General features: G+C 42.3%; 1 protein-coding gene across 1 annotated transcript in view; it reads left to right on the top strand.

The window, feature by feature from the left end:
* The first annotated feature begins 561 nt into the window (after nt 1-561).
* Nucleotides 562-15,065, top strand: part of LOC101627895 (NHS-like protein 1) — a 118,988-nt gene continuing 104,484 nt past the window's right edge. The window contains exon 1 of the mRNA XM_012729138.1: nt 562-763. Coding sequence (XP_012584592.1) covers nt 562-763 — 202 coding nt within the window. The remainder of the gene's footprint in view (nt 764-15,065) is intronic.

Genomic DNA, 15,065 nt, shown 5'->3' with positions numbered 1-15,065 from the left:
CTGTGTGGGGAAACTTGCAACTGGGCGCTTAGGCGGAAGCCGAACCCCTTTCTCCAGCCTGCGGAGATCCTTCCATCTGCTCCCACAGCTAGTTTTCTGCACTTGTGGGAAAAATGCCCGGGAGAGGCGCAGGAGTACAGTGTGGGGTGCGAGGTGCGCACCAAAGAGGCGGAGCACCTCGGTCCTGCTCTTGGCAAAGTCCTGACAAGTGTTCCTGAAAGGATCCCCCTGCTTCATTTTTTAGATTATACTTCTGTTTATTTAATTTTCTTTTTTTTTTTTGGTAGGGGAGGGCTGTGGATATTCCTGATCTAGAAGCCAGATTCATAGTGTGACTAGGATAAAAATATTTTTTTTAACCCCTCGTCTTCCTCTTTTTTTTTTTTTTTCCCCTGGATATCAGAGGAGCGATCCGTTTTCAGGCTGCCTTGCTGGACTCGCAACACTGATTAAGTGGGGGAACAGGAACAGGCTCCATGAAAGGACTGAGGCAGTTTTAAAAACTGGGCTTTTTGTTCTGGGGTTGTCCTTTGTCTCTAGACGGTTTTGATGTGAAAGAAGATGAAAAAGGACGGTTCTTCAGGTTCCTTCAGGCTTAAGTCAAATTCAGGTTCACTCTCACGTGCTGTGAGTTGGATAAATTTCTCCTCCTTGTCCAGGCAGACAAAGAGGCTGTTTCGCAGTGACGGGGAGCTCGCGGTCTGCGGGCAGCAGGTGCAAGAAGATGATGAAAACTGGACATACAGAAGCCAGCCCAGAAAAGGTGACTTGGTTTTTGTTTTTGTTTTTTTAAACGATTGAAATATATCTGGAAGTTTGCTAGATAGCATTCTTTGTTTCCAGCACTGATCTCTCTTTGTGATGTTTGATCCCATTCGGATTGTGTGTTTGTTTTTGTCCTGGAACTCGTTTGTTTCCATGTCTGACATAACAGTGCTCTGCCAGCTAGATCCTACTTGATTGTGTCCTTCCAAGAGGGAGAAAGAGCTGCTGTTTGTCGGCGCCCTCTCTTCGTCAGCCCACATGCTGGTGGGCCGGGTGAACAGTCCTGGCTAGTTAGTCCACCCCACAGTGGAGTCTTCTGTCTTACAACAGTTTGAGGTGAGGCAGGAAGCGCTTTTCAGAAACACGCGCTGGGGAAACTCTGGGAGTCTCAGATCGTCTTGCATCCTTCTTCTAAGAAGATTGATGAATTACATGAAGTTTCAAACGCTTGAATCAAACAGGTGTTGGAGTAACATCGGGAAAATGAACACGTGAATGGCTTGCCCTGGGGACCTTGGCCAGGGGATTTTGGATTTCTGTCAATTTCCTTTTCAGACCTCCACTGGTCACTGTTCTCAGGATTGACATGTTTGCCTTCCTCAAAGTGAGGCAAAATACTAGTCCTGCTGCGGGAGAAATATTTCAATATTTCTGAACACACCCTACTTTGTATTTAGAATACAAGTTCTGCCTTCTTCCTCTTCTGACGTTGACTGTAGAGACTGAGTCCTTAATCTGGAACATGGTCTCTCCACTCCGATCTGTGGCAGAGCCCAAGGGGGCGCTACTTACCTCTGATAAAGGAAAGCAGACATTCCGCTTGATTGTGGTTTCCCTGTTTGTCACATTCTTCCCATGCCAAAACAAACCTTGCTAGAATCTTTCAGAGACCTGTTCTTTTCCTTCATTTGAACAACAAAACTGCTGAAGTGTAGAATAAACTAAGCTACATAGGTGCTACAGGTGCTTACAGGTACAGTAATAATTCCATGTGCTGAGAATCAAGTGCAGCTCATGAGTAATGTGTGTTAAGCTGTTTGTTCTTGCCCGTTCAACTATGGCACAAGAGGGACTAGTTAATGCTCTTTGAAGACAGCTTTATTGCAGGTTATTGTCGGTCACCAGTGGTCTCCTGCTGCTGAGCTTAAACATGCACGTTTTCTGTTCAGATTGTATCTTTGCCAGGCAGAGAAAAGGCATTGTGCTTCTGGCTGGAGTTATGCATGAGTCCATGAACTTTACTTTTCTAAATCAGGAATAAGCTGTGGTTTTGGTAAATGGGTGAGTTGCAGTGTCGGAAGCCAACACATTTAAAGGGTGGACATAGTAATGCTGTGATTGCATGAGGCTATGGAATCGACTCCTTCAATCTGTGCCAAAGTGCCTTTTATGACTTGTTTTGTTTTAAATCAGCTGCTATCAAGTTTCTGTTAAAGACTGTGTACCGGTGAGTATGTGACTATAGAATTTCTATCACGCATGTCTTATCTAAGTTAACTCTAAAGGGAGAGATGCTATGAATGTCCATGTGTTCGTTGGGAAATGAAGCAAATACTGTACACTTGACTTGCACAAAAGAAAGACATCATTGTAAAGAACAGAGGCGGCTTGTAAAGGGGAGGACTTGTTTATTTAAGAGTCTAAAGATCGCACCCTTCATCTCTTCATGTAACAGGGGGTACAGTAGCCTCATGACTAGTGCAGGCGTAGTACACTGTGCGGATTTGTGTGGCTCTTAGAAGTCCTTGGGCATGGACAGTATTATCAGTTGTGACGTGGAGTTGAGGGAATCCTTCAAAGTTTCCCTCTTGGTCAAAATTCTTGGTATAATATTTTGTTTTCACATTTAACTTACCAAAGAAAATTGTCTCCCAATTTTGACATACTCTCTCAGGAGCATGTGTAGCAGTTGATTCTTAGTCACATAATTCTTTAGAAAAATTATGCAGGATTGGAGTTTTTCCTAGAAGCTTCAGTCCTCTGGCAAGGATTATCAGTCTGTGCTAAGAATGCCCAATGGCCATGATTGGGTTTGGTTCAAATAAATATGCATTGAAGACATACTGATCTGATGGGAACTGTGTGTGTAGCATCTTTCTTTTCTGTTGTATTTCTTTGTCCAGATCACATGCATTGGAACCCCCTCCCTTACAGTAACATTTTTTTTTTTTTATTTACCCAGATCTCAAAGTCTGCTCTCCTCCCCTCCCCTCTCCATATGTACTGCCATTAGGCAGTCACAACTAGCGTAGGGCAGTGTCACTTAACAAGTCACCTCCCTCCAGCAGTTCACCCATCCACCAGGGGATCTGTGGTTGGTGGCATATCTGGTATTGCAGCCTGCTCGCCCTGCCTCTTTCATCCAAGGGCTGTCGCAGGGCTTCCTACTTCCATTTTCAGGTCACATTGCAGTAATCAATTAGGCTTCTACCACTGTGGCGTTGTGTAAGACACATGGGTTTGTTTTAGAAGATTTTTTTTAATAGTGAGTCCCCATGCTGTCTTGCTTATCAGCCTCATCAAACTAAAATTCTTAAGTGGTTATTACCCTTGGCGGGTTATCTGTCTGCACATAAATATATAACTTTACAATTTAATGTTACCACATACATTCATGAACATGGAATAAAATTACAGTGTTTGAAACTTCTTTGGGAAAACTTATAGCTTAGGTACTAGTAATAGGCATCTATCAAAATAGACTGCTTTTCCTGAGTTTAAAAAGCAACTCGGAATATGTGTTGATATGTCCAAAGCAATCACAAGTAAACCCCTGTATGCTTTCTTTTGTTCTGGCACACGGCAAATTTCAAAACTCTGATATTATGTTCAGAAGGTAAAAATGAATTGGGCGACAGCGGTCATCAGTTTTTACATTCTTAGCGTGATATGACCCACTATATTAGCAAGTGATATTTTCACATAATTAGCCGTAAAAATCAAGGATATGAATCAGTATCCTCTTGAGTGTTAAATTCATTGAATCACGAGCTGTTTTATTAGATGCCTGTGCCATAAAAAAGGTGGAATTCAGTTGTAGTTACTTGTAGTCAGTCTCAACTACAACTAACCTCCACTTTTTTTTTAATGGTACAAGCATCTACTATGTAGCTTTTCACATGGATTTCTGAGAGTACTTAGAAGGAATTCATTCTGAGTACAATGTGTTGGATGTAAAGGATGTACAGCACTCGGTCCTTGGAGTTAGGGAATTCATACTTAGAGAAGCAGAGAAGAGAGCCGAAGGATAATTTTAGAAAGTGTGAAATGGATGACTTGGGCCAATGCTTAATCTGGAGCATTTTCATGTTTTGCACATCTTTGGACTTTTGCCTGTGATTTAAATATTTTAGCACACTCCTGCTTTGTTTCTGTCCCCCATGGAAGGTTCTCAAGCGAACAAATGGCTAGTGGTATGTATTCTGTGCTTCCTCTGTTTTGCTCACTTACCCTTCTCTTGTCAAAACCAAAAGAGGAATAATAATGGGGCACCTTCTCACTGAGCAGGGCATGTTTTGTTGTAGCCCCAGCTCTCTGCAGAGCAGGGCAGAGGCGTGATTGATGATACTGGTATTGGCAGATCTGCAGATAGAGGGCTGACTGACGTGCTAAGCCTTGATTTAAACACTGCTACCATTTTCCTCTTTTGGATTTCGGATTATTTGTACAAGTAACATTACCAAAGTAAATCATTTCCATTTAGTTTTTTCTTCTTCCCAGGAGCTATAAAATGGCCAGAAGTGGCTTTACTCTAGGTAGCAAAAGTAATAAATAATCTATATACTAAATAATCCGTTGTTAAGCATGAGAGTTGGTTGTATTTTACATATTTTCACCCCTGTATCCTCCCAACAAAATAGTTATAGAAAACAGGATCCTTGTACATCGTTAGATTAGTGATGACTTCAGATATTATGATGGAGGCGAATGGTGTAGAAGACCAAAAACAAGGTCAAGAGCCTGTAAACAGCCACAGCTTGTTTTTTGATCCTAAAGTTATTAACATTAGGGGAATTAAGAATGGTTTCTTCATGGGGTAAAGAATATCATAAAAATTTTTGGCAAAGTAGTATCCCAAATTCTAGATGAAAACTAGACAAATAGTATTATTCTGAGGATCTCTTCCTATACAAGATAAATAGTTACGTGGGTTTTGTCTTTGTGTTTTACTAAAGAGATAGGAAGCAAATTCTCAGTTCAGTGGATGTCATGTTTCCTTCTTCAGCTGAAATGGACATTCTTTGAAAGAGACACTGGGTACCACTTAATATTTTATCAGGTCCATTGAGATGGCCCTTTCAGCTGAAATGTTTTATAGTAGCCTTCCTTTATTTACTTATTTTAAAAGGCTTATGGACTTATTTTGAGAGTTGGATGCTTATTTATTTAGAGTACTCAGAATGTCTTGGAATGATTAGAAAAAGTCATGTCAGAATTTCCATTTGGAAGGGAATACTGTTGTTTTCCATTGAAATATCTTTGCAAGGTTATGAAAGTGTTCTTTTTAAAAGTTCTTTTTAGTATAATTAAAAATGATGTAAAATATATTTTAAAACTACCTCACACTTTAACTTTCGTAGTTGTTAGAGTATGTTATATTCTGGTGCAGTTTCAAGGATTTTGTGTTTGTAAGGTTTCCTATCAAATGCTTCCATTAGTCCTAATCATGGTATTTGATCTCCAGAGCTCTTCCCGTGTTCGCTTCCACTCCACCTTCACTATCTATGGTAGTGAGGCCTTCCTCGGCGTGTCCCTCGCCTTTGAGTGGACTTCTGCTCTTTCTGGTTCTCTTTCTTCTTCTTCCCCCTGTGAGCCATTTTTGAGTCTACCCTGTCATCAGATGGATTTTCCTAACATGCAAATATAATTGGGTCACGCCTCTGTGGCCCCCCATTGCTTACAAATGAAGTCCGTATCACTTAAGATGGTGAAATCATCACCAAAGTCCAGAAAGAGCAAATAGGCCTCTCAGCTCTTCACAGTGCCAGAGCTTTGCGTGGTCTGCTGCCTGCCCTTCCCAGCCAAGCAGGATGCTCCAGGTCCCTTCCCTGCCTGGGGCTGCAACTTGACCTTCTAGACTCTGTAAAGCCATGTAAAGTCTTCGCTAGTCCCTTAAGGGCAGAGCTGATGACTCCCTTCTCTGTTCTTTGCCTTCTACAGAACTCCATACTTGCCTTTATCACACACTGGATTATACTTATTTGTTTATCTGTCTGTGGCTGGAGCTGGACTGTGAACTCTTGTAGGACAGAGACCAAGTCTTATCTTTTTTCCCCAAGGCGAAGTGCTCAATAAATGGTGCCTGACAGGGTGAGCATAACTCATTGGGGCAGTGAATAGTGCTGTTTGCCCAGGTCAGCGTGCCGCACACACACTTTGGAATTTACCTGAGGCCTGCTGGGTGATAGGTAGCGCTGTGTGCTTACTTTATCCATTATATGGATGAATGTTATCTGAAGGGGCTGCCAGCTGTGACCTGTAGCAAAGGCAAAGATACTGTTTGTGTGAACAGAATTTGGGTGATGGTCTTGTATGTCCTGCGCTCAGCTCTGCTGGCGCGTGTCAGATACTTGGCGGGAATCTCATCATGACTGCTTTGACCATTAATAACACTGATCTAGTGAACAGGGACGAGGTGTGGTGTGAATGATGCCAACTTGATAAGGAGAGGTAGCAGGTGCTGATAAATATCTTTTTAACTGGTGTCCCTGCTTTAACCCTTGTCTTTCTCCTCCGCTGTCCTTTCACCCCAAAGTCAGGCTGATCTTAACACAGTGGCTTTTGTGATCTTGTACCATATCAAACATAAGTTCTGCTGTATAACTTCACTGCTAACAGCCCTCTGGTGGCTTTCCTGCTCAGTTTAAAGACTAAAGTCTTTACGGGGCCCTCCCTGGTGGCGCAGTGGGTTAAAGCACAGCACTAAGAAGCTTAAGCCACTTCCCCATGAGTTCGATCCCCGCCTGCCCCGGAGGTGACCACATGGCGTGGCAGACCTCTCCTGACCCGCCCGCTGCTCCCCTCAGCAGTGTACTTCATTGATCTGCCTGTTCTGCGCCCCACTCTGTCTCTGGTGAATCCTCTCACCTACCGCATCTCTGGCTTGTACCCCAGTTCTATATGAGTAAATAAATAAATCTTAAAAAAAAAAAAGGACTAAAGTCTTTACAGAGTTCTGGAAGGCGTTGAGTGGTCTGCCTCGCTCACCCACTTGCTTTCCAGCCTATTACCGAGCTGTCCCCCCTCGGCCCCCCGAGTCACCCAGGCTCCTCTTTGTAGAGGCTGGCTCCACCCTAGCTGTGCACATGGTTCGCCACTGTCCTCATTTCTTTAAGATTTTTGCTCAGAAGTCATCTCAGTAATGTCTTACCCCGTGCTGACCTCTGTCCCCATCTCTGTTTTTCTTCAAAGCACCATCTAATATACAAACACTTTATATATTTATTTTCGACATTCCCTTAAACTCGAATTTAACCTTTGAGCTAGGAGTGCTTTTGTGTGTGTGTGTGTTTCAATAACTGGTGTTTTATAGTCTGGCACACAGTAGGTGTTTAACAGATTTTACTGAAAGATATTGAGAGCACTGCTAGGTGAGGCAGGATCTGTTCATTGATCCTGGACCAGGTCACAGAACATGCTTAAGCTCTAGTGCTCATTTCTGTACATTGGGATAGCACTTATTTGCCCTATGGCAGTAAATAGTGTATATTTACTTATTTACTGACTTATAGATAGTGTACCAGCCTACAAAGTGGTTCCAGTTGTATTAAGTGGCACTATCGGCAATTTCTTCACTGTTAATCAACTCAGCTAAGAGATGCCTTTATCTTAGAGTATACTATTCTGTAGAATTTTTAGTATAAAAATAAGTGCTTTTAGAGAACTTGTGTAACCTAGGTAACACAGGTGAAAGGTATTGTTTCTTTTATATAGTCCTTCAACTTACTCTTCAGTTTTTATGTCAAGTCCTAAAATGATTAAACACTAAATTGAAAGTCATGTCTAAATCAGCCCACCCACCCTCAAGTGTTAGCAACAGATAACATTTAATGAGTATTTGCCATGGCCAGACGCATTAATAACACATCACAAGAATGAGCTCATTTAATAAATATTGTCTGGATACCATAAGTATCCAATAAAAATAATAGTTAGTTTGATAAGCAAAGGAGGAGATCATTAGGGAAGGATTGAAAACTGGGCCAAGAAACTTCGATGTGACAAGAGAGGCCATCAAGTGTCATTCTTCAGAAAGAGAAATGACATTGAAAACACAGCAGGTATTTTGGAGTCTTGGACTCAGAAACTTCTGGTTTAAGAGCAAATGCTTTGCTTTGAGACTCTTTGGGTGTGTGCTTCATACCTTTCCTGGATTCAAAGGTCTTTGAAATCCAGCCCAGGTCTTATCCAGCACCATGCACTTGCAGCTCCTAAGGAGATATTTGTTTTGTGAACACATGGCAGTGTTGCAGGGAAGTTGCAAAGCTTATGGTATACAGAGTGAAATCTGGAGCTTTAGGGACCAGTACTTGGTCTGGGGGGGCTAAGGTGGAGAAGAGACAAAGAGCTGGTGGAAGCAATCATGTGGATAGTAAGGCACCTACAGATTAACAGGGGTCAGGCTACCCTTATTGAGCAAGGTCACAGATTAGAATTACTTGTTAGTCTAGTAAGGTATTTTCAAGTTAAGAATTCTGTTTTTTCTAGCTTTATGAAATGTGGCTATAGCTACACTTTCCTAATCAAAGATAAGATGACCACTGTCTTACTCCATATATTGGACAATGTCTATATAATTAACACACATGTTGTCCATATAATGAGGTGTGGTGAGAGTTGGTGGGAGCCAAGGCCGGTTGCAGGGGTGTCTCTGCAGTCTCCCTTCTTCAGCCCTTACTCCACTGCTTCTCTTTACCGTGGGCTGCGGCATCACAGAATGTTCCTTTATGACCGACACTTGATAACGATTAGTCATCTCAGACACTGCAGCCACAACAGGTATTTAGTTTTTCCAGAACCCATCACTGTACCAGAAGCACCACACTTTGGCTGTTTAAAATCTTGGATACATGGTGAACTCTTGCCTCACCAAGCAGCTGTCTGAGCCCTGGCCCAGCTAATCGGGGCTTCCCATCTGGTGCGCCCTCTGCTAGTGCCCATCTTACTAGATGTGTGTTGTAGGTTCTTGTGTCATAGGAGTTCCTGCTGCTCAGTAGACTGGATATAAGCAACCCCTGGAGGAAGTTGCAGGGAACCTGTCCCAGACTGAAGGTGAAAGTGGCCTCAAGTGTGAGTGACCGGCTGTGACCTTGTGCACAGGCCCTGGAGCAGGCTGGCGCCCCTAACGCTGGTAGAGCAAAGGGCGACTCTGCCCTGCCATTTCGTGCTCACCGTTTTTGTTTTATTTACATGAAAGGTTGTGGTGGGGGTGGCAATAAATGGAAGAAGAAGGCAGCAGTTGACTGGAAGGAGAAGAGGGCATATGTTACTATGTCTGCCTTCCCTTTGCCAACTGGTTTTGGGTCCCGTCTCTTAAATCAATAAAGTAACAACGTTCTGCTGGCTGGTCACGCTTTATGTCTGCTGCTTGTGGCTCATTGTGCACTTGTCATGTTTTAGGTTGGTTGGTTTTAAGATGCAACTTAATGAAGTTTCTCTGCACGGTTGAAAGTGCATAAGACAAAACTAAAAGCTAATGTGTTCACTGGTTAAAATCATTTTAATGGTCCAAGTAAATTGTCAGGTTTTTGTTCTTTCTCCAAGGAAAAGATGTGAGGAAAACACATTTGTAAATAAAACTCATGGACAACTGAGATTTCCATAAATGGTATCTTGATTTTCAGTAAACTTTATAAAACGCAAACAAATATATGGTTGGTGGAGTTCTCTTGCCTCTGTTCCCTGAGGTTCTCTTTCACTTTGTAACTGGAAACACCACGGCTAAAGCAGAAAGTGGGCTATCTGGTGTTTCTGGATTACTTTTTGAGATAAACCAGAATTCCTGCCTGAAAACAGGTGTGTGTTTCATCGGTGTCGATTGGCTGAGGAGTCTCCTACAAAGCACACAAAAGACAATTTGAGAATTTACCTTGGGAGGTGGTGTGGCTGGGACTTGGCGTGGTTGCTGTGGTCTCTTTGACTGGTAGCTATTTACACAATTTTTTCACTCATAGAAAGTACATAGAGTACGTTGACTTCCTGGAAAAAGCACTCTGATGTTTGCCTTAAAGTAATTTTGTTGTAGAGTTAACCAGCACTGGCCAGTCCTACTACAAAAAGATCTTTTCAGTACTTGATCCTTGCGCGCTTTCCACGTGGGAGTCTTAATTAGTCCTTAAGTGCAAATGCCCGAATATCGGTCTGTTCTAAAGGTCCCAGTGAGTGCTGTGTGATTTGAAAGCAGTTTTTGAGACAGCTTGTGGCATTTGTGATGTCTTTGTGGGCCGCTGCTGCTTTATGGGCCTTTTTGGTACCCCTCGGGATGGTCAGACTGTGGGGCTGCCCCTCATGCCAGAGGACATGTGAGTTTATCCGGTTGATCTGTGTTCTCATTTGTAACCAGGAAAAGTTACTGAGCTGTCTTTAGAAATCTTGATGGTTACACTTCAATTCCAGTTAATAGCGATCTGAACAAAAATGCAATTAGTAAAATTTCCTCCAGTTCCTGAGAAAATTGAGCTAGATTTCTCGACAATAAAGGCTTGTTGGCCTGGGGGTAAGAACCTTCTATGGCATAGCTATGGTATGAGTATTGTAGGGTTTTCAATGCCCAAGAAGTCAGTGGCTTTCTCAGGTTTCTCCTGTGTCCATGGTAATAAGCACGTTGACTTGGGCCCCTCGTCCACGCAGCATGCAGACATGGGCGCTGCATGTGTCATTACAACCGGAAAGAAAACTCAGCAACACAGCTAGACTTTCCTGTGTGCCTATAATACACTGTTTTGCCGCTTCTGTTTTTATTGTATTCAAATTTTTAAACAGAAAATTTCATTTCTGACCCAACTGCACTGATATTATAGCTTCTTACTAGGTCACTGCCTTCAGTGGGCAAAAATGGTGCTTTCAGTAAGCTGGGCTGCTTTCTGTAGGTCTTATTATACTGGTGTACAGAGATTTCCTTCACGATGTAAACAATGAGTGGACTTGTGCGGACGGGCCGCTGTCACATCAATGTTGTGGAAAGGGTCCCCCTCATCAGAAGTATCTTGAGGTGCAGATGAATGCTGCATCTTGGGAAGCCATCTGTTCTAGCTACTTAATGACTAGCAGCACCGAAGTGTCAGTCACCGCTGTCAGCCCTCCAGTGTCCCTCTGTGTCCCTAGCCCAGGCCACGGCAGTGAGCAAGGAAGCGTGCTGGAAAGTGAGCAGGCAGGGCTGAGCCATTTGCAGCCAGCTAATGTGCTCAGTGGCTTGTGTGCACCTGCTGACCGACCCCAGGGGAAGCTCATGAATAGTAATGCCTGACACATTTCTGCCTTATTCTGGAGGTTTCTCTGTCACTATGCTTACCGATCCACTGTCTATCCCTCATTGGGAAAACGTTAATTAGGAAGTTTAGTCTATTTAACTTTATTTTTGAATGGTTCCATCTAGCCTTTATGTAGCAAAGAGCCAATGTTTGAGCTGGAAAAATAGCTGCATTTTCAGTGGAACATAAAAGACTTGAGGATTGGTTAGAACCATTCCTCTAAATTGTGAACATATGGAATATATGTAAGCTTATATAGTTAGAGAAATAGGACTTTGATTTATGTGTATATTTTCACAGCAAGAAATGTACCCCTCATTCAGCTTTCAGATCTAAAGATTCAAAAACGATTTTTATATCACCATCTTTGTAAAGTTTACTCTGCGGATAGAGCTTGTTTGTAGGTCATGACTTCTCGGTATTGACACATGTATGTTATAGGATAGTCACCTCCTTCGTGGTGAGAAAACAGCCTCTGAAAGATAAAGCGACTTGTTTGAGCCCATATAGATAACAGTGGTATAGACTGGATTTGAATCTTGTGACTTAGTTGTGCATCATATCTTGAGATAAGTGCACTATCTCAATCCTCAGAGCACAGTTGAATCTTGTTTTGATGCCAGGGTGTCACTGAGTAGTCACTGAACCTTAAAAGAACCTGCTCATAGCCTGGTGACTGTGGAAGTTTGTCAGGGTCTTTGCTGTGGCTTAACATACCTGCTTCTGCCTTTTTTCCTTTAAGCCTGTGAGCTTCCTTTTACCTCTCTGCTATGCCTGGCATAGTCCTGCCTGCCTCTTGTTGGTCCCCTCTTCTCTGGTTGAGTTTCTAATTTGTGACCATGTGTGGCTGTTGTGGGCCACGCAGTTAATGACAGCGAGTCGAGTGGAAGAGCCTGACTTGCCACTGCATGCATGCTGCTGCCAGGTCAGGGACCACATTGGCTTCTTGCTTCTTAGCCCCATTTTGAGTGGGCAAATTGGTCAAAGTGATCTTTTGGTAAGAGGACAAGTAACTATGTCTTTTACATGTTTATTTTTGATTCGCTTTTCTTTTTCAGTGCAGCTGAATAAAGGACATGATTATATTCATGTTGTGGATTTGTGGCTATATTTGGGCATCTCAATTCTCTTTGTGAACATTAAACTTCAAATACTTCTATAAAATCATTCCAAGCTTTCAAATAGGATTACTGCACTGTATTTCTTACAAGCAAATATAGATTTTAAGCTTTGGCTTTAACATTAACCACTTTCTCTAATAATTTATTAACTTCTTTTCTCTCCCCTTTCTTTTCTCCACCTGATGTGTAAGCACCTTGTAGATTGTCTTATTTTTCGCTTAGCCCCCAATCTTCAATTTCATATCTTTCATTATCTGCTTATAAAGAAGTAATGAAATGATGAACTAAGATACATTTCTGTTATCTGAAAGCAATTCAGTTACACAGAATGTTTTTAAAAAGTGCCTTAGGCCCTCCCTGGTGGCGCAGCGGGTTAAAGCACAGCACTAAGAAGCTAAAGCCATTTCCGCATGAGTTCGATCCCCGCCCCTGGAAGTGACCCATATGGTGCGGCAGACCTCTTCTGACCAGCCCGCTGCTTCCCTCAGCAGTGTATTTCATCAGTGCACCTGTTCTGCTTCCCCTTCTGTCTTGAGTGAATCCTCTCATCACTCCTGCACCTCTGGCCTGTACCCCAGTCTGTATACATAAATAAATAAATAAATAAATAAACACTTTTTTTAAAAAAGTGACTTAAATGATACTCTTCATGAACACAAATGAGAATTACGTAAAATGTGACTGACAACACTCACTTGACTGACTGCCTTTTCCATGAATTTCTTAATATACCACTTATGTCCCAATACTTAGAGTTATCATGACCATTCAATAGTGTGTGTTGTAATGTTACAGTCTGCACTGTGAATCCTAAGCCCACAGTAGTTGCTCAGCAGATCTTTGGATTTATACACAGGATAGCTACAAAAATGTTTGAAGGCAAATTGAATGCATTGACAGTAGAGATTAAACAAATCTTTATTTTGTAACTCAAGAAATGAGCCTCAGAGAAAAGTAACAGTTTCAAAGGGCATCATTATTCTTTCATTCTCTAAACATTAGAGAATTCATAAAAGCTGCACATTCCAGGCTTTTGATACCCAAGCTGGTGATGTGGTTTTGGTTGTGTAAAATCTCTGAGCTGATGACACATATAGAGGTACCTTTTTTTTTTCATATGAAATGACACTTTAAAGAATTATGACTGTTTTGTGTCTGTCTACCAAGAGAAGTCACCTTTAGCAATTGTTTAGAGAATTATTCAAATGCTAGCCACATGTTTTCTCCTCAGTGCCCTCTGAAAGCTTTTTCATAAATATTTGCCAATAGCCCCTAAATTGAAGTGATGAAGGGGCTCCATAGAGTTGCCTTAACAAAGCCAGTATCAGAGATAACCCACCTGATGCAAGATTGGCAGAGGGAAGCGAGGAGGGAGAGCTGTGTTAGGTGGCTTAAATAAAAGGTGACAGCAGGTGACAGCGACCCAGTTAGCTGTGTCCTTGGATTCCTTCCTTGGCTCTTAAAAGGCATTGAGATGGTTTTCCTCTGTATTCCTTTCTTTAATTTGAACATTCCTGGCTGCCCTGCAAAGGTCAAATGACAGATTCCTTGGCTGACCTTCCAGAGCAAGGGCTGGAACCTTTTCATTCATTCTGCTTCGCATAGAAAGTTTTCTAAATGGATGTGCCAAAGACAAGCAACTTACTAGAGCTAGCAGAAACAAGAGGGGGACATCAACCCTGGAAAACAGGCTCTGGGGTCACTTTTATTGCACTCACAAAAGCAAACTTCAGTTTTCAAAGGATTGAAAGGAAGAAACAATTCCAACTCTCTCTCTCTCTCTCTCTCTCTCTGTCCTTCTCTCTCTCTCTCTTCCCCCCTTCCCCCCCTCCCTCTCTCCCTCCCCCTTACCCCATCCCGGGGTCTGAGCTGCAACTTTTCTTTGTATGAAGTGAAGGCCTTAGAGGCAGTGGGATAACTTAATAGAGCTGTCAAAAGCACATGTCATTCAAAAGAAATAAGTACAATTTAAAAGTTTAAGCGTAGTATTTTCTTCTTACCTCTTGAGGCCCTGGGGGTTTATTATTGTTAATAACTGAATTTACAGAGATGCAGTAAATAAAAATAGAACACAAAGAAATGCCAGCCATTGTCATCAGCAAATTGTAGGTGTTTTCTATTAGGGCTTAACTTTACTTATGTTAAGTGAAGAGAGGAAGAGGTCAAACCAAAATAAAAAGGAACAGGCTCAGTTCTCTTTGGCATGATCAAAGAGGAAGACCAGATAGAGCTGTTCTGGGGGATGCTTTGCGCCCTGTGACCGCGGTGACTCTGTGATTACCATGACAGTGGCCGGGCGCCTCCCTGAAATTGGCCTGCCAAACCCAAGGCTCATTTTCTTGCTTATTTTTAAACTCCTAAGTACAGGGAGAAAGACTGAAGGAGTCTAAATGCTGTGGTTTCCTAAAACCATTATTGTTGTAAATCCTACTGGTCCTGAAATAACTCGCTATTCCTGAAGTTTCAAGCTGCCTGATGGCTTAGGAGACTTGGCAGATGGAAGGGAAATGATTAGCTCCTTCCTTATAAGCATTGTCACCACAGTGCAAGTGGGTCAAAAGTTGGAGAACATGGTGATTTCATGGAACGTGTCTTTCTTTACAGATCTTTGTGTTTTTTAATATAGAGGTGATTTAAAATATCAGTTTTAGGGCCCTCCCTGGGGGCACAGTGGATTAAAAGCACAGCACAAAGAAGCTAAAGCCACTTC

The sequence above is a fragment of the Condylura cristata genome, unplaced genomic scaffold (assembly GCF_000260355.1).
Source record: "Condylura cristata isolate star-nosed mole 26May11 unplaced genomic scaffold, ConCri1.0 scaffold00001, whole genome shotgun sequence".
Classification (NCBI taxonomy): Eukaryota; Metazoa; Chordata; class Mammalia; order Eulipotyphla; family Talpidae; genus Condylura; species Condylura cristata.
This window is presented reverse-complemented; position numbering and strand designations above follow the sequence as displayed.